At 41.7% G+C, this 20,801-nt stretch overlaps 2 protein-coding genes across 2 annotated transcripts in view; one reads left to right on the top strand and one right to left on the bottom strand.

Annotated features, from left to right (window-relative positions):
• Positions 1-32: 32 nt before the first annotated feature.
• Positions 33-8,356, top strand: NDUFA1 (NADH:ubiquinone oxidoreductase subunit A1). The gene is made up of 3 exons (XM_056538271.1): positions 33-245; positions 6,362-6,451; positions 8,240-8,356. Exons 1-3 carry the CDS (start codon positions 144-146, stop codon positions 8,258-8,260), a joined length of 213 nt encoding a protein of 70 aa, XP_056394246.1. The 5' UTR covers positions 33-143; the 3' UTR covers positions 8,261-8,356.
• Positions 8,357-15,177: 6,821 nt separating this feature from the next.
• Positions 15,178-20,801, bottom strand: part of LOC130291101 (putative defense protein 3) — a 33,600-nt gene continuing 27,976 nt past the window's right edge. The window contains exons 5-6 of the mRNA XM_056539507.1: positions 17,532-17,596; positions 15,178-15,630 (exon numbers count right to left, since the gene is read on the bottom strand). Of these exons, the coding sequence (XP_056395482.1) occupies positions 15,521-15,630; positions 17,532-17,596 (175 nt within the window). The 3' untranslated portion in view covers positions 15,178-15,520. The remainder of the gene's footprint in view (positions 15,631-17,531; positions 17,597-20,801) is intronic.

Genomic DNA, 20,801 nt, shown 5'->3' with positions numbered 1-20,801 from the left:
CTGGTTTGCCACTACTAAATATGGCGGATTTGTGTGACATTTCTAGTGCGCAGTGCATGCTGGTCTAGCACGGTGACCCTGAGCAGCTCCTGGGGTGGTGTTCTCTTGAGTAGATCTACCGGGGAGACCGGACCAGCGGAGACATGTGGTATGAAATCCTGCCCGGGTTTGCTATTATGACCGTATGCCTTATGGTCCCCGGATTATCCACCATATACCTGAACCGCTTAACCAACGGGGGCAAGGTAAGTGTCTGGTTCTATTGCTCTGTGCCCTGCCTTCAGCTCTGCACTGTGACTGGGGCACTCTTCTATGTCTCAGGGCAGCGTTTCCCAACTAGGGTGTCTCCAACTGTTACCAAACTACCACTCTGTCCGAGCATACTAGGAGTAGTAGTTGTGCAACATCTGGGGGCACCCAGTTTAGGAAACCCTGTTTCAGGGTATTGCATTCTAATATGGCACTGCAAGAGTGTCTGTAACTCCAGCTTGTAAGTACACCCACCAATCTAATAGTGATGGCCTATCCTGATGTTGCAGAACAACTATCTGATTGCTTGGGCTCCCTGACATATCAAGTAGGTAGTACCAAGCCAACTTTTTTTTTACCTTTAAAAAATCATAACCCTTAAAATTTTGCACCCTTTTTTTTTTTTTTGCCCCACCGATCCCACTTTGTGGTGACATGAGTCATGTTATCCTAAAATCTACGGTGAAACGGAAAAAATCGGAAGAAAAAACGCCATTTTGTAAATTTTGGGGGCTTCCGTTTCTACGCAGAAAATTTTTCAGTAAAAATGACACCTTATCATTATTCTGTAGGTCCATACGGTTAAAAGGATACCCTACTTATAGGTTTGATTTTGTCGCACTTCTGGAAAAAATCATAACTACATGCATGAAAATGTATACATTTAAAATTGTCCTCTTCTGACCCCTATAACTTTTTTTTGCGTACAGGGCTGTATGTGCAAATAAATTGCAAAGTCCAAAATAGCGTATTTTTGGTCACTTTTTATACCATTAAAAAAATAAATAAATAAATAAAAAAACGATCAAAAAGTCAGTTCAAAACAAAAATGGTACCGATAAAAACTTCAGATCACGGCGCAAAATATGAGCCTGAGGGCTCATATTTTGCGCCGTGATCTGAAGTTTTTATCGGTACCATTTTTGTTTTGAACTGACTTTTTGATCGCTTTTTTTTTTTTTTTATAGTATAAAAAGTGACCAAAAACACACTATTTCGGACTTTGCAATTTATTTGCACGTACACCATTAACCTTGCGGTTTAATTAACGATATATTTTTATAGTTTGGACATTTACGCACGCGGTGATACCACATATGTTTATTTTTATATGGAATTTGGGAAAAGGGGGGTGATTTAAACTTTTAATAAGGAAGAGGTTAATGTGTGTGTGTGTGTGTTAAACTTTTTACACATTTAGTCCCCTTAGGGACTTTTAGGAGGAATCATTTGATTCCTCATACAGATCAATGTGGTTCCATAAAACCACATCGATCTGTCCTGCCAGGCTTTATCATTCACAGCACAGCAGCCAGCACTACAGGTGAGGTAAGCCCTCAGGCTACTTCAGAAGTGGATGGATCACACCCCCAGCAATCGTGCTGTGGGGGGGGGGGGGGGGATAAAGCCACTTTGACAGCGGCGATCTAAGGGGTTAATAGCCAGCTGCGGCGATCGCCACATGTCTGCTATTAACACCAGCCCTCAGCTACAAGAATCAGCTGGGGGCCGGCCGGTATGACGCGGACTCGAGTCGGGAGCCCGCACCATACCCAGTTAACAGCACATGGACGAGTATACACAGTTAAACTTTTTGACTCCCCACAAGGTACTGTGTACTGCCTGTCACCAAGCTTTCCCAATCTCCTGATATATAGCCTCTACTGGAGACTGGGAAAGCTGGAGGACAGGGAGAAGGTATCCCCCGCCCCAAACTGAAACAAAAAGCACTTTCTCACTTTCTGCATCCTGTGTTCTCTGCTCTGGTGCAGGCCTGAAGCTGCAGCCTACATCAGGAACACTCGCTGGCCGGGTGATCCGTGACCATTGTCCTGCGACTAGCGAGCGGATTAGAGAGTAGGTGGCTCAGACAACCAGACACTTTTTAAACCCCTTAAGGACACAGCGATTTTTCAATTTTGCACTTTTGTTTTTTCCTCCACCCCATTCTAATATTCATAACATTTTCAATTTCCACCTGCAAACTCATATGAGGGCTTATTTTTTGCACCACCAATTGTACTTTCTAATGACAGCCATTATTTAACCACAAAATCTGCAGCAAAACCAAAATAAAAAATGATTTGTGGGACAAAATTGACTTTTTTGGTAACTTTTGGGGGCTTCCGTTTCTACGCAGTGCACTTTTTGGTAAAAATGACACAATGGCCCAGATTTATCAAACAGTGTGAAAGAAGAAAAAATAGAGGGATTTTTCTACAACAACCAATCACAGCTCAGCTTTCATGTTACCAGAGCTAAACTGTGATGGGTTTACTACTTTTAAAAAATTATTACTATTTGAACAAAAATTAGTATAGAATAGTATGCTTAAAATGTTCCTCTTCTGACCTCTCTTTTTAATTTTCCTGTATACAGGAATGTGTGAGGGATCATTTTTTGGGAACACGATCTGTAGTTTTTATCGTTGCTATTTTTGTGTTGATTGGACCTTTTCATTGCTTCTATATTTTTTTTTGTATGGTATATGAAGTGACCAAAAATACGCATATTCTTGACTTTGGTATTTTTTTTTACATTTACGCCTTTGACCATGCGGTTTAATTAAAGTTATATGTAATAGTTCGGACATTTACATTACATGCAATCTGTAGACTGTATACACTGATCAATGCTCTGCCTTGGCACAGCATTGATCAGTGTTATCGGTATTCCTTTACTACTCCCTGCTACGGCTGGCTGCAGTATAGGAGCAACGATCGGGTGCCACAGAGCACAGTAAGGGACCTCGTCCGTTCTCTCATCTGATCGGACACCGTGATTTCACCGCAGTGATCCCGATCGTTTTGGTGGGCAAGGATCTTTTCCATTTCACTGCATCAGATTTTACCTAAACAGACAGAGCAAGAACACACTTTTCCTGGCTCTATCTAGTATACGAGGGATGTCTGAACATGTGGACCCAAACCTTTAAAAGTTTTGACATGGCAAGTGTTTTTTATTTTTATATTTTTATTTTTTATTTTAAATGGTCTTCTAAAGAGCCCTCACTGACATTGCAGGGGAAATATAGTATTACTTGACAGACACTTAAATTAAAGGGGCACTCCAGAATTTTTATTTCATGAGCCATTAAGCCCATGATGCAAAGTTATAATACTGTGTAATATACTTCTATTACCTCCATGAGCCGCTTTGTCCCGTTTTCATGTACAGGATCGAAAAGCCAGAAGTGCTGTAGTGCTAGTCTTTTTATTTTAATCACTGTAAGACGAGCAGAACTCCGCGGCACTCGCTGGCTGATGCTTGAAAGAACCTTTATTCCAAAATGCTTGACACACAGGAGAGGGCAGAAAGTGACGGGACTACGGCCGTGAAACGGCCGTAGTCCCGTCACTTTCTGCCCCCTCCTGTGTGTCAAGCATTTTGGAATAAAGGTTCTTTCAAGCATCAGCCAGCGAGTGCTGCGGAGTTCTGTTCATCTTACAGTGAGTGTTTTGCTTAGTACTATACCATTGACCACTGAGCACCGCATAGATGCAAGCAAAACGGATGGTGTTTGCCTAGTTGGGTTCCCAGAGCAGCCTAAGCTTGTGGCAGGGGGTGAATAAGCCGTGCCGACAGTGTACTCTTCTTTGTGCTTTCTATTTTAATGTTGACCTTCCTAGCATTCCATGCGGACAGAGATAATGTCATAAGTCACTTGGTCTCCAGGGAAGTGTGGCTATGCTGCAGTGGGTTGGTGGAAAGCATGGTGGAAGGGATTTACAATATGTCAGAGGTTACATGGTCTCCCTCCCACCCTGCTATCCACCTGCAACTGCAGTGTAGTATAGTCATGCCCCCTAAAGACCATGTGACTTATGACATATTGTCTCTGGCAGCATGGAATGCTGGGAAAGGTTTGAGACAACAGTTAAATAAAAAGACTTGCACTTCAGATGCATTATAACGGGACAAACCAGTACCCAGAGGTAATAAAAGCAAACACAATATTGTAAAGTATCAGGAGGGTCTTACTGCTGGGACCACTGCATACTCCAGAACAGGACCCTAGCACTTAGAGAGGAGTGTGTTGTAGACTGCACGTGCTCCATTTATTTCAATGGGAGCGCAGGAAATGCCGGAGTGCTGTACTCTGGTATTTTTTGGAGCTCCCATAGAAATTAAGAGAGTGCATGCCATCTACAACACACACTCAGCGAGAACTGGGGCCCTCTTATGGAGATCGCAGGGTGTCTCAGCAGTCAGACCCCACCCCATGATCAGATACTTATCCCCTATCCAATGGATGGGGATGTCCTGATACCGATACTGGTATTGTATCGGGACCGATACTTGTACTCGTAGGAATGTCCCTGATACTTTTACTGATACCTTCCAGCAAGGCCCCCATCGGTAGGTATCACGTAAGTGCCCTTTGCTATGTAGTGCACGTCATAGCCAGGACCTGTGGCTAATGTTGAACATCACCGATTGCGGTGATGTCTGGCATTAACCCTTTAGATGCCAAGATCAAAGTTAAAGGCCTGAAATTAACTGCCTGTTAGCTCAGAGATGCTGAACAGCAGTTAATGATGGAACAAATGGCATTTGCTATAGAGATATATAGGGGTACAAAGCCTTGCATCCATATCAATGTACTTGTAACTCCACCTGGAAAGTTTCTTTAATATACTATGATCTGGATCGTGTTGTATAACAAGGACTCTCATTACACATGTGGTTTCTGTTTGTTCATTTTTCAAAAAAATACTATAATTCATCAATTTAAGGGTGCATTCAGATATTTCCCATATTATACAGTGCTGATTTTGTATGTTTGGCCACTAACAAAGAAATAAGGCTTTAATTTTAATGCAAATTTTTTTTGACAGACAGAATAACAACCCAAAAAATCCAGAAAAACATATTTCAAATAAGTTATGAATCAATCTGCATTTTACTCATAGAAATAGGAATTTGATCTATACTGGTAACAAACTGAGAATAGGAGCACTATTCTGGTGATCGGGGGTCCCAGTGGTTAACCCCTGGTTGGACTTGATGGACATATGTCTTTTTTCAACCATACTAACTATGTAACCACTGGGATCCTGTGGATTGAGGATAAGGTGTCAAATACTGGAGTACCCCCTTAATCCCATAGAAAATCTGTGGCAGTAGCTGAAGGTTGAAATTACCAAACATCAGCCTCGATACCTCAATGACATAAAGAGGATCTGCAAACAGGGGTGGGACAGAATCCTTCTTGAGATGTTTGCAAACTTGGAGGCCAACTACAAGAAATGTCTGACCTCTGATTGCCACCAAGTTCAAAGTCTTATTTTGAGTAAAATACAAATCAATTTATACCTTATTTGAAATGCATTTTTCTTGATTATTTTGTTGTTACTCTGTCTCTCACCGTTCAGCTATATCTACTAGGGATCGACCGATTATCGGTATGGCCGATATAATCGGCCGATAATCACGATTTTGGGCATTATCGGTATCGGCAATTACCTTGCCGATAATGCCCCGCCCCCCACACCGCCCCCACCGCACCGTGATCTGGGATGGACAGGGATCTGTATAATATACTATACCTACAGTAGGCCCTCCAGCTGTTGCAAAACTACAACTCCCAGCATACCCGGACAGCCAACGGCTGTCCGGGCAGGCTGGGAGTAGTAGTTTTGCAACAGCTGGAGGCACCCCTAGGTGCGGCGGGGGGAGCGGTGGCGGTGATAGGTCTCAGGACCCCCGGACAGGCAGGGGGAGAGAAGCGGGTGGCGGCGGCGGCCTATGGCACCGCAAAAGCCGCTGCAGTGCATTGATTTAAAGTGCCCACTTTAAATCAATGATCTGCAGCGGTGTCGCAGGGGGATAAATAGCCGATAACTTATACCGAAATATCGGTATAAGTTATCGGCTATCGGCCCTAACCTCCACCGATTATCAGTATCTGTATCGGCCCTAAAAAACTGATATCGGTCGATCCCTAATATCTACTATTAAAATGATAGACTGATCATTCATTTGTCAGTGGGTAAATACATAAAATAAGCCAAGGATTAAATATTTTTATTCCTTCACTTTAGCCGCATGTGACACTCTTCTCCTTTTTTGTATTTCCTGTTTGATATAAAACCTTTGTTCTCTTTTATAGGACAAGAGGGTTGCCCGTTTGCCCTACCAGTGGTACCTTTTACAAAGAGACAAAAGGGTTTCTGGGGAGCAGCTCTACTATAAATCAAAAGTAAGTAATATTGTAATGTGGCTCGGAGGGAGTCTGTTAGGAGCTTTGACCCCCCCCCTCAAACTGCTGATAGTGCTGGAGAGGTGATGGGCGAACCAGTAAAGAAAAACATTCCTATGTTCTGCTCATACTAGATGTATTAGTAAGAAAATGTTTCAATCTATTTTATGCCAAAATCCCAAGTTTACCCTTGGTGTTCCTTTAGGCTATGTTCACACGGCACTATTTGTGCGGAATGTCCACCCAGAAAACTGGGCTGACAACTGGGTGGACATTCAGCTCCTGGCTCAGATGTGCTGTCTTCATAGATGGCAATCCGCAGAAACATTAAACCAGTTCATTGTTTCTGCAGACCCCTGAATCGGGACTTCTGTGGCAGAAACATCTTCTGCAGAATTTGTGCACAGTTCAGCCGAATCGCAATGAAATCAATCTACTCTGCTGCAGCGGAATTTCTGAGCGCACTATTCCCGCGGAATTCCTCTCAGAAATTCCGCTATGTGAACATAGCCTGTGTTATGTCCTGGGTTCTTTGTAGTAAACATTCCCCAACCCCAATATTTTATTCTTGATTGACCCCTATAGCATCTATTAGAGATGAGCGAACTTACAGTAAATTCGATTCGTCACGAACTTCTCGGGTCGGCAGTTGATGACTTATCCTGCGTAAATGAGTTCAGCCTTCAGGTGGTCCGGTGGGCTGGAAAAGGTGGATACAGTCCTAGGAAAGAGTCTCCTAGGACTGTATCCACCTTTTCCAGCCCACCGGAGCACCGGAAAGCTGAACTAATTTATGCAGGAAAAGTCATCAACTGCAGAGCCGAGAAGTTCGTGACGAATCGAATTTACTGTAAGTTCGCTCATCTCTAGCATCTATACAGGAGACCACTGAAGCCACCACTGAAGAGCAGAAGGGACCGATCTAGCACTGTCAGCAGTTTTTGAGGCATCAAAATCTGCTGACCGATTGCTTTTTCTCATGACATATCTTCCAGGGTAAAAAAATACAACAGTGACTTCTCTTACATATGTGTTCTCTTTTTTTTAAATTTTTTTATTTTTTTTTCTTCTCTTAGCATGCATGTTTTTATTTAAGAATATAGCACAACAAAGTCTATCGGAATTTTTTTTGTATTTCAAATCAACTGCAAATATATAAACTTTCTCCTACTGGTTACAGTCCATTGAGAGCACCTCATGTAACTTTAAGAGGGTTGTCTAGTTTAGGAAACCCTGAATTCTGAGATAATAATCCTCCATTCAGGATCCTCATCTCTTGCATTAGAAGTTCTCATGTGACACTTTTCTATGATTTGATTAATTGTGTATCCTTTTTAAAGTGAAACTAGCAGTCAGACGTTGCTAATAAGTAAATGACTACATTGCACAATGGAGGCAAGGAAGCGGAGTATGCCGGATCTTGCCTCCATTGTGCGAAGCTGGCATGTCAGAGTGACCAACACTGTCTACATCAGACAAGTCCTTAGAAATGCTGACCATTCAGGTACAACTCTTCAATGAAACAAGTGATGTTTGCATAGGTACAAAATGCTATGCATATCATTATGCGTATTAATCTTTGTTACGCTATTCCAAATCATTGGTTTTTACAAAGAGAGATTTTATATGGAGATTGTTGGGAAAGGTATTAATACATATACAGGAACCCCCCATCTTAAACTAATTTGAATCTTAGTTTAAAATATATACATGTACAGAAATACGTTTTATACATCTATTGAAATTGAATTCTGTTTAACTTTTTGTTTTCCAATTTTTGTTTTTCAGGGCTTGGAAAATATCAATTAAGATGAGTTGTAAACCGTGAATATCTTTCCCATATGTTTGCTTTCAATAAAATGTATGTAAAAGAAACAATAAATCCTTCTGGGCCTGTATTCATTACACTTTGTTTAAAAGTGACTTCATGTTGGTAACTCAATGACCTTTTTAGGTGAATGCTCCCGCCATGCCTTCCTTTCAGTACTCCTGGACTTGGCAGTCCTGGATGTTTTGCTTGTAATCCTCAGAGCTACAACAGTAGAATAAAAGTGTGAGAAATGTGGTAGGATTCATGTCTAATAAGGAGGTCAATAGGAAAGCACTGTTCAAAGGAAATGCTTGACATTCCAAAGAAAAAAGTTATTGTTCCTTTCTTAAGACCAGCACCACTGTCAGTGGAACGTATCTGGTATTGTGGGCCCACTCTATTCACTAGAATGGGACTTTGTCATATCAGGCTCAGCTCCTGGTACATCCTACTTCTTTGGCTCTTTTGTGGCCTAACAGAGAAAGACATAAAGGGGTGGAAAGTGCATCGTTCGAAACGGTCCTTTCATTATAGCATTTCATGATAAAATAACTGACAGAGGAATAAAGACAGTCTGAACCCCCCCCCCCAAAATCACAGAGTAGAGTCTGTCAGTGATTTACAGGGGTGTGTATATGATGGCGGTAGTCCAGGTCATTGGACCTACATGTTGGCTAGATCTGTAATGTGGATGCAAAAATTCCAGTGTCTGTGAAAGGTATACATTGAGTCGACTCCCCAACATATACGTATTTATGTCAGCATTTAGTGGCATCAGTACCATGTTACATCTATACAAACAATGTTACTATACTATATGTTTTTTTTTTTTTTTTTTTATGAATCTAGTTGGTTAAATAGTCTGCAATAATGGTGCACCAAAATGAAAAATTTGGCCCGAAACCGAAAATTTAGGATGTGATTTGGCTAAAAAACGAAACTGAAAATGACTCGCACTGCCCACTTAAAAAAATAAATAAATGTAGTACTGGTTTTGGGTCAGCTGCAGAGCCATATGCAGTGTCAGGGAATGCTGGGAGATGCGTGTCAGGGAATGCTGGGAGTTGCACTTAGTTACTAATTAAATATCCCAGCATGCTCTTACTCAGCCTAAAGCTCTGCAGCTGTCCCAAACCAAAACTACAACTCCCAGCATGTTGCACTATTGCTTATACTATAATACTATATAGTGCAACATGCTGGACTGCTGCAGGGCCGTAGTCTGTATCAGAGCATGCTGGAAGCTGTACTAGTTTTGGGTCAGCTGCACTATACAGCCTGTGGCTCTGCAGCTGGTGCAGAACTACAACTCACAGCATGCCCTGACAGACTATATCTTCTGTCTTTGTACATAACACAAGATACCATTTCTACATGGACAGTAGGGAGGGGCAGTACACAACGGGGCACTAGTTCTGGACCTCCCTGAGATCATTTCTGTCTCTGACATGTCTCCTCTCATAGTCCTAGACCTCTATATACATGAACACACACCCAGTGTTGCAGAACACACAGGGAGCTTCATCAAAACCTGTGCAGAGGAAAAGTTAACTAGTTGGCCATAGCAACCAATCAGATTGGTTCTTTTGTTTTTCAGAGGCCTTTTTAACACCTTAATGACCACGGACGTAAATGTACATTTACGTCCTGTATATGACCGCAAGCATCGGAGCGGTGCTCGCGTCATACACGGCAGGTTCCGGCTGCTATCAGCAGTTGGGGACCCGCCGGTAAAGGCCGACATCCGCGATCGCGTGGATGTCTGCCATTAACCCCTCCAGATGCCGTGATCAGTACAGATCACGGCATCTGCGGCTGTGCGCGTATTAAAATCGATGATCGGATCGCCAGCAGTGCTGCCGAGGGGATCCGATCATCTGTAATGGCGGACGGAGGTCCCCTTACCTGCGTCCGTCTCCTGGCATCTCCTACTATGGTCTGAGATCGAGCAGACCAGTGCAGAAGATCGCCAATAACACTCATCAGTTCTATGCCCTATGCATAGCACTGAACTGTATTGGCAATCAAATGATTGCGATAGTCCCCTATGGGGACATAAGTGTAAAATAAAAAAATGAAGTTGAAAAATGTAAAAATAAAAAGTTTAAAAATCCCCTCCCCTAATAAAAATGAAAATTCAGTTTTTCCCATTTTACCCCAAAAAAACGTAACATTTTAGTTTTTTTTATAAACATATTTGGTATCGCCATGTGCGTAAATGTTTGAACTATCAAAATGTTAATTATCCCGTGTGGTGAACAGCGTAAATGTAAAAAATAAAAACTTCCAAAAATGCTGCTTTTTACTCACATTTTATTCCCAAAAAAATTTATAAAAAAATGATGTTAAAGTTTTATATATGGAAATGTGGTATCGATAAAAAGTACAGAAAACGGCGCAAAAAATTAGCCCTCATACCGCCCTATATATGGAAAATTGAAAAAGTTATAGGTGGTCAAAATAGGGTGATTTTTAGATTACTGATTTTGTACAAAGTTTTTTTTTTTTGTTTTTTTTTTAAGTGGTACAAATATATAAAAGTATCTAGCCATGGGTATCATTTTAATTGTATTGTCCCACAGAATAAAGAACACATCATTTTTACCATAAAGTGTGAAAACAAAACCCTCCAAAATATGCAAAATTGTGGTTTTCATTTAAATTTCCTCCCTAAAAAAATTATTTTTTGGGTCCACCGTACATTTTATGGTAAAATGAGAGGTTTCATTACAAAGTACAATTGGTCACGCAAAAACAAGCCCTTAGGTCTGTAGATGAAAACATAAAAGCGTTAAGGTGAGGAGGAAAAAATGAAATTGGCCTGGTCCTTAAGGTTAAAATGGGCTTGGTCCTTAACCACTTAGGGACCCAGGGTGAACAGGTATGCCCCGACGCCCTGGTACTTAAGGGCCCAGGGCGTACCTGTATGCCCGTGGGAATTTCGCTCCCCATGCAAACCCCTGGGGGGTCCTGAGGCACCCCCATGTCGGTGATCGTCAATTCAGACCGAGGATTTGCGGCGATTCCAGGTCAATTGGGTCTCCAAGACAGCCTCATTCACCCTTACTTAGCAGGAGTGAGGTGGCACGGGTGCCACCTCATGATCACTTGACTGGTCGGAACGACCGACCAATCACTGCCCTGCTGGGTGGTGATCGGGGCGGCAATAGGGGCCGACGGAGGTCTCCTACCTCTCCCTGGTCTGGCAGGGGTCCTCTCAGAACCGGCGGCAGGAGCTGTGGCAGTAGCGATGGCAGGATACAGCAGGAGCTGAGACCTGTTCACCTCCTGCTGTTGCTTAGCAACAACTCTCAGCATGCACAGCCGAAGGGCATGCTGGGAGTTGTAGTTTTACAACAGCTGACGTTCCAACTACAACTCCCAGCATGACCTTTGGTAGTCTGTGCATGCTCTGGTTGTAGTTATGCAACATCTGGAGGCACATTTTTTCTATGAAACTGCATCCAGCTGTTGCATACCTACAACTCCCAGCATGCACAGACTATCAAAGGGCATGCTGGGAGTTGTAGCAGTGTGCCTCCAGCTGTTGCAAAACTACAACTCCCAGCATGCACTGAGAGACTGTACATGCTGGGAGTTCTAGTTTTGCAACAGCTGGAGGCACACTGGATGCGACACACTGAGTTAAGTAACACGGGCGGGGGTTTACAGCGAGTATTCTGCTGCAAGTTTGAGATGCAGCAAGTTTTCAGCTCAAACTCCCAGCGAGAAACTCACTGTAAACCCCCACCCATGTGAATGTACCCTAAAAACTACACTACTCTGCACAAAATAAAAAGTAAAACACTACATATACATACACCCTTACACAGTCCCATCCCCCCTCCACTCCCATCCCCCCTCCCCCCAAAAAAAGTCTTGTACGGCATTGTTTCCAAAACGGAGCCTCCAGCTCCAAAACAACAACTCACAGTATTGCCGGACAGCCACTGACTGTCAAGGCATGCTGATAGTTTTGCACAGCTGAAGGCACCCTGATTGGGAAACACTGCTGTAGGGTATTTTGGTGGCGGATGGAAATCCCCAAAATAGGCCTTGAATGCGCATGGCGCTCTCTCGCTTTGTAGCCCTGTTGTATTTCAAGGCAACAGTTTAGTGCCACATATGGGATATTTCTTTACTCGGGAGAAATTGCATTACAAATTTTGTGGGGCTTTTTCTCCTTTTACCCCTTATGAAAAGGTAAAGTTGGGGTCTACACCAGCATGTTAGTGTACATTTTTTTTAAATTTTTTACACTAACATGCTGGTGTTGCCCCATACTTTTAATTTTCACAAGCGGTAAAAGGAAAAAAAAGACCCCTAAAATTTGTAATGCTATTTCTCCTGAGTACGGAAATACCTTATATGTGGGTGTAAAGTGATCTGCAGACGCACAACAAGGCTCAGAAGTGAAAGCGCACCATGTACATTTGAGGTCTAAATTGGAGATTTGCACAGGGGTGGCTGATTTTACAGCGGTTCTGACATAAACGCAAAACAATAAATACCCAGATGTGACCCCATTTTGGAAACTACACCCCTCACGGAATGTAACAAGGGGTATAATGAGTCTTAACACCCCACAGTATTTTTTTTCACTAAAATGCTACATTTTTCATTTTCACAAGGGAGAATAGTAAAAAAAAAAAAGCCCCCCAAAATTTGTAATTTCTTCTGAGTACATACCCCATATGTGGACATAAAGTGCTCCGCAAATGAACTACAATGCTTAGAAGAGGAGGAGCACCTTGGGCTTTTGGAGAGCGAATGTATCCAAAATTGAAGGCCATGTGTGTTTACAAAGCCCCCATGGTGCCAGAACAGTGGACACCCCCCCCCCCCACATGTGACCCCATTTTGGAAACTACACCCCTCACAGAATTTAATAAGGGGTGCAGTTAGTATTTACACCCCACAGGTGTTGACAGGATTTTGGAACAGAGTTTCAAATTTTTAAAAAATATATACATTTTCAAATTTTTCACAAAATTTGGGAATTTTTCACCAAGAAATGATGCAAGTATCGACAAAAATTTACCACTGACATAAAGTAGAATATGTCACGAAAAAACAGTCTCAGAATCAGAATGAAAAGTAAAAGCATCCCAGAGTTATTAATGCTTGAAGTGACAGTGGTCAGATGTGCAAAAAATGCCTGGGTCCTTAAGGTGAAAATGGGCTGGGTCCTTAAGGGGTTAAAAATAAAGTGATCTGATTGGTTGCTATGAGCAACTGGTCAACTTTTCCTCTGCACAGGTTTGGAAAAATCTCCCCCATTTCACTTTCATCCGGGGCACACATTGCATGCCACCAGCGCTTCTGGTAAGGAACATCCTGATTTCATGCTAAAAGTCATGTGACGAGTATCCTGGAGCAGTAGATGCTATTTCCTAGTGGGCTATAGGACCTCTAATAAAGTCTGGCCCTGTGATCCGCCTCTTGTGTGGGTGGAGCCATCTGAAGATGTCAATCAGTCGGGGAGAACATGCCTTTTCTCATTCACTTCTCTAATGTCTCCTGCAGTGCTTCTGCATGTCATCTTTAAATCACCAGACTTCCGGGAAATACCAGACTTGCACATATTTTCCTTTAGGCAAAATGCAGAAAGCACCATTTTCACCCAATAATTTTTGGTTGACGAAATCTCAGTGTATCCCTAGTCTGCACCATTCTGTCCAGCAAACTCAAACACATACAACCCAAACAGAGGCCAAAATGGCACACTTTTGGCCTCCATTGGGTAATGGGTGGGTTTACTGCATACATCAGGACTTTTCCCAGTACATGTGCACTATAAAAGCATTGTGAAATGAGGCTAATATACAGCATGCCTCCAATGACTGATCTGTGGGAGTCTTCTGATCCAAACTGGTAGCTAGAACAACTTTTACAATGTGTCCATCAGAATTAATTAGTGGCCATTCTGCAGCTGAGATCCCACTAATTAAAAAAAACACACACTAACCCCAGTACACGTTTTAGTGGGTAGATGGACATGCAGCCACCACTCTATTGAAATATATGGGCTCTATAGAAATGTCAGGTGTTAACCATTTAACAGATTGATGCTTTACAGAATAAATATGTAATAGATGTAATATACCCCTAAAATACCAAATGACAAAACACCTTGAAGGAGATTTATCATTCTTTTCAAACGTATGGCTTTTATATGACAATATTTTTTTTTTATCTTACTTTTGCTTTCATGCGACCTATTTATCAAATAGTCACATGACCTTGATAAATAAATCACACGTAAGCAAAACCTGGGAAACCCGCTTACAAAAGCATTTTTAAAGCAGAAAAGTTTTCCCTTATGTTAATAGCCAAAGTTCTTTATCTACCCTTTATTACCAGTAGCGTTGCTAGAGAGTGACGGGGAGGGGGGCGTACCACCTCAGAAATAAAAAAATATAAAAAATATACTATGCCACACCATGAATATCCGTACTTAATTTTGATCCCACATTTGTGACATTGGTGGACGGAGTCTCGCTGCGCTGAGGCCGGAGTTTACATCAGGAAGGAAGACAGCGCAGCACCAACAGGCACATAAACAATAGGGAAGCCACACAAAAAAAAAAAAAAAGGCTTGGTACGTTACCCACCCCAAAATCTGCATGAAGCTGTATTACTATGGATGTTTCTTTTTTTTTTTTTAAGGCAAAATGTTAGTGCCACATATGGGTCATTTACGTAACCTGTAAAAATTCTTACACAATTATTTTGTGCCTTATTCTATTTTAACACAACATTCATTTAAAAATGTTGTGGGTACACCAGCATGTAGGTGTCCTAAAATTAACAAGGTGTGCAGTGTGTATTCTCAACCTTAAAATCATTATTATTAGTTATATAATAAATTTTTCTATAATTAACATTAATGAAGTAGCTTTGTTTCATGATGCAGAACACGAACAGTTGTTAAAGTGGGTGTTAATTTCCTTTTCTGCGGATGTATGCACTTTCTGTAAGCCAGGTTGGACCTGGAATACATATGCGACTTTTAAATGGAGATGCAATTTTTTTTATTCATAGATAGCGACTATCACATTTGATAAATACATGACCACTGCAAAGTAAAAAAAAAAACGTGATTTCAGAAATGTACGAGCGATTTTTTTACGCAAAAAAAATCTACGGAGCTTGATAAATCTCCTTCTTTAACTTTTTCTTTATTTGTGTGATTGTGAAGTAACCAACTGTATTTCTTCATTCAATGATATAGTCATTGTTCATAGCAAAATTTGACATTATACCACGAAAAATACAAGTTGAAGACACAAGATAAAGTAAATGACAGGTTGCAAGGCCATTCCATCACTGGCAAGGCCAATTTGACTGCTGCACGTTTCTCCTGGAGCTGTTAAAGAAACAAAAAGATGAGACATAAGTAACATATACAATGAAATCTCTTTGAGTCTTTTATGGGGGTGGCATTCGTAAAGAAAAAAAATACAAAATGATGGTTATAGTGTCTAAGTTGGCAAGGATAAACAGCACACAAATAATGAGAGCTAGAAAATGTCTATTGGGTTGATGTCCCCAACATGATACGCCCTCTCATGGATGGTTCCTAGCAGGTGGCTAAAGATGAGGTCAGTATTAAGGGGGCATATATATGAGGGCAGAGTGTGAGGTCAGTAAAGAGTTGGCATACACACACACACGCACATATATATATATATATATATGTATATAGATATATATATATATATATATATATATATATACATAGTCAAAGTCCCAAAATCACAGCCCCAGCCAGGTCATGGATCTTGAAAAACTGGATTAATTTATTCTCCCAAGAACAATTGCAACGTTTCGGCAGTAGTAGCCTTTATCAAGCATGCTTGATAAAGGCTACTACTGCCAAAACGTTGCATTTGTTCTGGGGAGAATAAAGTAATCCAGTTTTTCAAGATCAATGACCTGGCTGGGGCTGTGATTTCGGGACTTTGACTACATTGACCCTGGGCTGGCTGCCTGGGTATTCACGGGCACAGAGGTCGATGCCCGGTGCTGTTTCACACTCTTGTTTTATATATATATATATATATATATATATATATATATATATATATATATATATATATATACTGTATATATTAGAGGGAAAGGGTGAGGTCAGTACAGTACAGTATAGTATACTGTATATAATGTACATATACAGTACTGACCTCTGCCTCATATATACTGTACAGTATTGAATAAAGGGCAGGGGATATAGGGGAAATACTTTAAATGCTTTTATTTTGCAGCACATGTTGTGTACAATATTGTTCTCACTGCCGGGGATATTCAGGAGCTGCTGCGTACACTAGAGGCACAGTGGGACCTCTAGTTTGTGAGGGAATAAGAGGGCAGCGCTTATTGGACGCCTGCAGCAAGGAGCTACAGGCTTATTGGATATGACAGAGTTGGCACAAGGACGGGGAATCTGAGCAACTGAGGACATGTGAGTGACGCAAGTGTGTGTGGTGTAACGGGGCAGATTAAACGGCTCTGCTGCAGCTTCATCTTGCATGTTAGGCCTGACATTTACAGCCATTTCAAGTCAATGCTGTATTCAATATACGAAGAACTCTCAAAGCCCATCATATGTTGAGGGACCACTGTATATCAACCAAAAGCAATGGCACCGAAGATTGTTGTATAGTAGGCATAAAAAAACAAAGATGGAGAGACCCCTAGGTAATGTAAAACCTTGGAATCATGTGGGTAGTTGTACTGAGCTCCCCATCATCCTTTTAGCGGAAGATACCAGTACCATCCAAAAATTCTAACAAAAAAAAAAGACAAGGCAGGTAGACAAAGGTAAGGGTGTGGGGAAGTGGCTGGCCGCCATAGAACTCCATGCTACAGAAGCCAGGGACACCATAGAGACAAAATAATGGAATCAGTCTTTAGGATCTCAATGTACAGACATATCTCTCAGGGACAGGGAGCCTATGTTCAGCAGTCTCATAGTGAGAGAGTACTGCTGCCAAGAAGACCACATTTTATTCAAAAATGAAGCTTGTCTTCTAGGATAGATGCCACAATTTTTTATTTACTTAATGCACAAAAATTTTAATTTTACTAAATCAACTCACAAAGGGCTTTTTCCAGAATTGAGCAATAGCGATCTTTGCAGCAGAAAGCCCATTCGTATCCACCTGTAGGTAGGCTTAGGGACATTCAGAATCTCATGACCCAGCAAAGCTTCCCAAGGGGACTTATATATATATCTATATATATAATCTTACAATTCATTGCACATACCTTTGGTGATAAGAGCAGACCTAACTCCAAGCCAGTAGACATCAAACGCCTCCACAACTGTAGCTCTAAGTAAACATGAGCCATAAAATTAGCCATAAATTCTACAACTATGGTCATTTATATAGAAATTAATGTACCCCATACAATGCAAGATGTTGATAGATATATATCAACATAACCTATGTGGACAGCAAAGAGATTAGATCTGTCCACACTGGTCCCATGGACAGCACACACATTTTATTACTTTGAATCCTCTGTGTGTGTGAATACATCTTAAAGGGTTGTCCAGGGATTAAAACAATGTATGGGTTTGCTATGTTGGAGGTTATGGAGATAAAACAAAGTGATTCTTGCCGCCCCCACTCTTTTAATTTATTTTAGACACTTTTAAGCCTTGCCGAATACGGGGGAGGGGAGGGGGGGGGTGTAACTAAATAGAAAGCGGATGTTATGTCATTTAAAGGGAGTGCCACTAAAATGTAATGCAGTGCAAGACGACAGGAATATTATCTAAACCTCTTGCTGCCATGATCCGGGGGGACCCGGACATCTCTGGGACGGTGTTCTGCTAACTCTTACACGACCATTGCTTTCTCTCCCTAATCTCTATATGGTCCTGCATACCTATAGGGTTGTTTCTGGCTACAAAGTCAATCTTTCTAAGACTGAGGTCCTACTTTGAATCTTCCCTTCTCTTTATCTACTCTTTTGCGTGCCAATTATTAGTTTAAGTTGTCTCCTCCTGCAATTCAATATCTTGGGGTTCTTCTTACTCCCAGTTAGTCATCCCTTTATGCTGCTAATTTTCACCCTCTTTTCTGTGATCTCCGGACTCTTATGGAGAAGTGACGGTCCCAAAATATTTCTTTCTTTGGACGCATAGCAGCAGTTAAGATGACGATCCTCCCTAAGCTGCTTTACTTTTTTGAAACTTTGCTGATACGTGTTCCCTTGTCTGCCCTCCGCTCCTTTCAAACTGCCATCTTTCGCTTTATTTGGGATGGTAGGAGACACTGTCTGCCAATGTCTGTGATGATGGCTAGTAGGTCCATGGGAGGGTTATCCATCCCAGATGTAGCCAAATATTATTGGGCTGCTCATTTGAGTCATCTGGCTGCATGGTCTGCCTATCATGCCTATAGCCGCTAGATGGAGTTGGAGAAGTCGTGGCTGGCCCCGATTCACCAAAAAACCCTCCTCTGGAGTCCCTCTTCCTCTCATATTTCTTTAGGCCCTCTGTTGGGACCCGTGTCTCTCTCCCGCTATTTCTGGAGCTACTGCTCTAGGAAATTTGGGCTGTTTTCTTCTGCCTCTCCTTTACAATCTTTTCTCTACCACCCTGACTTTTCTACCCGCTTAACTTCCTGTATGGTTAGGTAATGGGGCTCTAGGGGGCTCTTCTGTTGGGCTGATGTGGTGGATCCCCTCTCTCTCGTTCTTTATTACCTTTTGAGCAGCTAGTTTACCGATATGGTTTTCCCTCCTCCGGCTCCATTATCTGCAGTTCAGTCATTTTATGTCTTCTAAGCTGGGGTCTGCTGTGGTTTCCTTGACTATGGTTTTTGAGTGACTGGGGCGCAGACTAAGGGACTTCTTTCACATATCTACTCTATTCTTAATGTTCCTCCTGATGGGGGTGCCCCCTTCCATCATTACATGAGCCGTTGGGAGGAGGTTTCGAACACTATTATCACCCTCCCTCAGTGGAGGATAATTTGGGAGCGGGCTTTCAAGGCTTCTCTATGTATGGCATATAAGGAGACCCAATTCATGATGATTATGGGCTGTACCATACGCTTGAATTGTTGTAAAGGCTGAACCCTAATATTCCTCCCCAATGTTGGCGTTGTGTGGTGGGACTTGGGACTGTCTTTCACATCTTCTGGTGGTGTCCGCTTATTGGAGGATGGTGGGCCGTCTGGTTTACAATATCTTGGGGGTCTCCGTTCTCCTGGATCCCTTAGTTTACCTCTTGCATCTGACCCTTATAGCAAAATGCTGGGAAAGGCACTTTCCCCTTCTGAAACGGATCATTTGGCCTAGATACGTGAGATCCCTTCCCTTGAATCCCCCACTGCCTCTCTTAATAACTTTGTGCCTCTTTTTCTCTCTGTGTGGGAGCCGTGAGAATGATTCTCTGATTGACAACCTCCTTGACCTTTCTGTCCCTCTCTTCTTTCACTAACTTCTGTTATCCTCCTTTTTCCTTTTCTTCTCTCTCCCCATCCCTACCCTCCTTTTTGTTTGTTGTTTTCTTTCCGATCTTTTTTTTGTTTTTCTATGTCTTTGTGGTGGTCTGTGTCTTCCCCTTATTGCTGGTTGCCTCAAGGGCCCTTTTATTTGCATGTATACTTATATTTTTAGTTTTTGCTGTAATTGAGCATGCCCCTTATGGAGTGGGGTGTGCGGCATGAGGGTTATTTAATGTTACCGTTCTATGCTATCATATGATATTGCTCTGATTGTTTGCCTTTGATTTGTACCTTTTCATTGGTCCTTCCCTCTGGTTGTCAAGTATATTTGTTTGTGTTCCCTTTATTTTGTTAGTATTGTACAAAAAAAAATGACAAAAACCTTCAATAAATATTTAAAGTTAAAAAGAAATATGATCTAAACTTAGACTTAGATTTTTAAACAGCCTGAACCATTGTGATAAATTAGGCTCGTTCTTAGACTGTCTAGTCTGTTTACATTGCCTAAGAGTTAAACATTTTTTTTGTCTTTTTTTTTTTGTCTTTTTTTGCAACCAGATGTTTAATTTATAGTCTATAGGAAACTAAAAAAAAAAACAACAACAAACAATGCTCCTTTTTGATGGCATCTTTCTTTTGATGGCTTTCATTTGCATTTCAAAATGCAACGGGGAGAATTATCAAAACCTGTCCAGAGGAAAAGTTGCTGAGTTGCCCATAGCAACCAATCAGATCGCTTCATTCATTTTGCAGAGGCCTTGTTAAAAAGGAAAGAAGCAATCTGATTGGTTCCTATGGGCAACTCAGCAACTTTTCCTCTGCACAGGTTTTGATAAATCTCCCCCGAACATGCTTTGGTTATGAGGAGTCTGCGATTTTTCTCAAAAGGACTTCAACAACACGTAAAAAACTTGATCATTTTGGGGGAGATTTATCAAAACCTGTCCAGAGGAAAAGTTTCCCAGTTGCCCATAGCAACCAATCAGTTCGCTTCTTTCCTTTTTCAGAGGCCTTGTTAAAAATGAAAGAGGCAATCTGACTGGTTGCTATGGGCAACTGGGCACCTTTTCCTCTG

This window comes from Hyla sarda, chromosome 9 (genome assembly GCF_029499605.1).
Source record: "Hyla sarda isolate aHylSar1 chromosome 9, aHylSar1.hap1, whole genome shotgun sequence".
In the NCBI taxonomy this organism is placed as follows: Eukaryota; Metazoa; Chordata; class Amphibia; order Anura; family Hylidae; genus Hyla; species Hyla sarda.
This window is presented reverse-complemented; position numbering and strand designations above follow the sequence as displayed.

Coding starts and splice junctions, on each gene's coding strand:
- NDUFA1 (XM_056538271.1), top strand. CDS start 144: ATGTGGTATGAAATCCTGCCCGGGTTTGCTATTATGACCGTATGCCTT. Junction 246..6,361: donor GCTTAACCAACGGGGGCAAG/GTAAGTGTCTGG, acceptor TCTCTTTTATAG/GACAAGAGGGTTGCCCGTTT. Junction 6,452..8,239: donor AGCTCTACTATAAATCAAAA/GTAAGTAATATT, acceptor TTTGTTTTTCAG/GGCTTGGAAAATATCAATTA.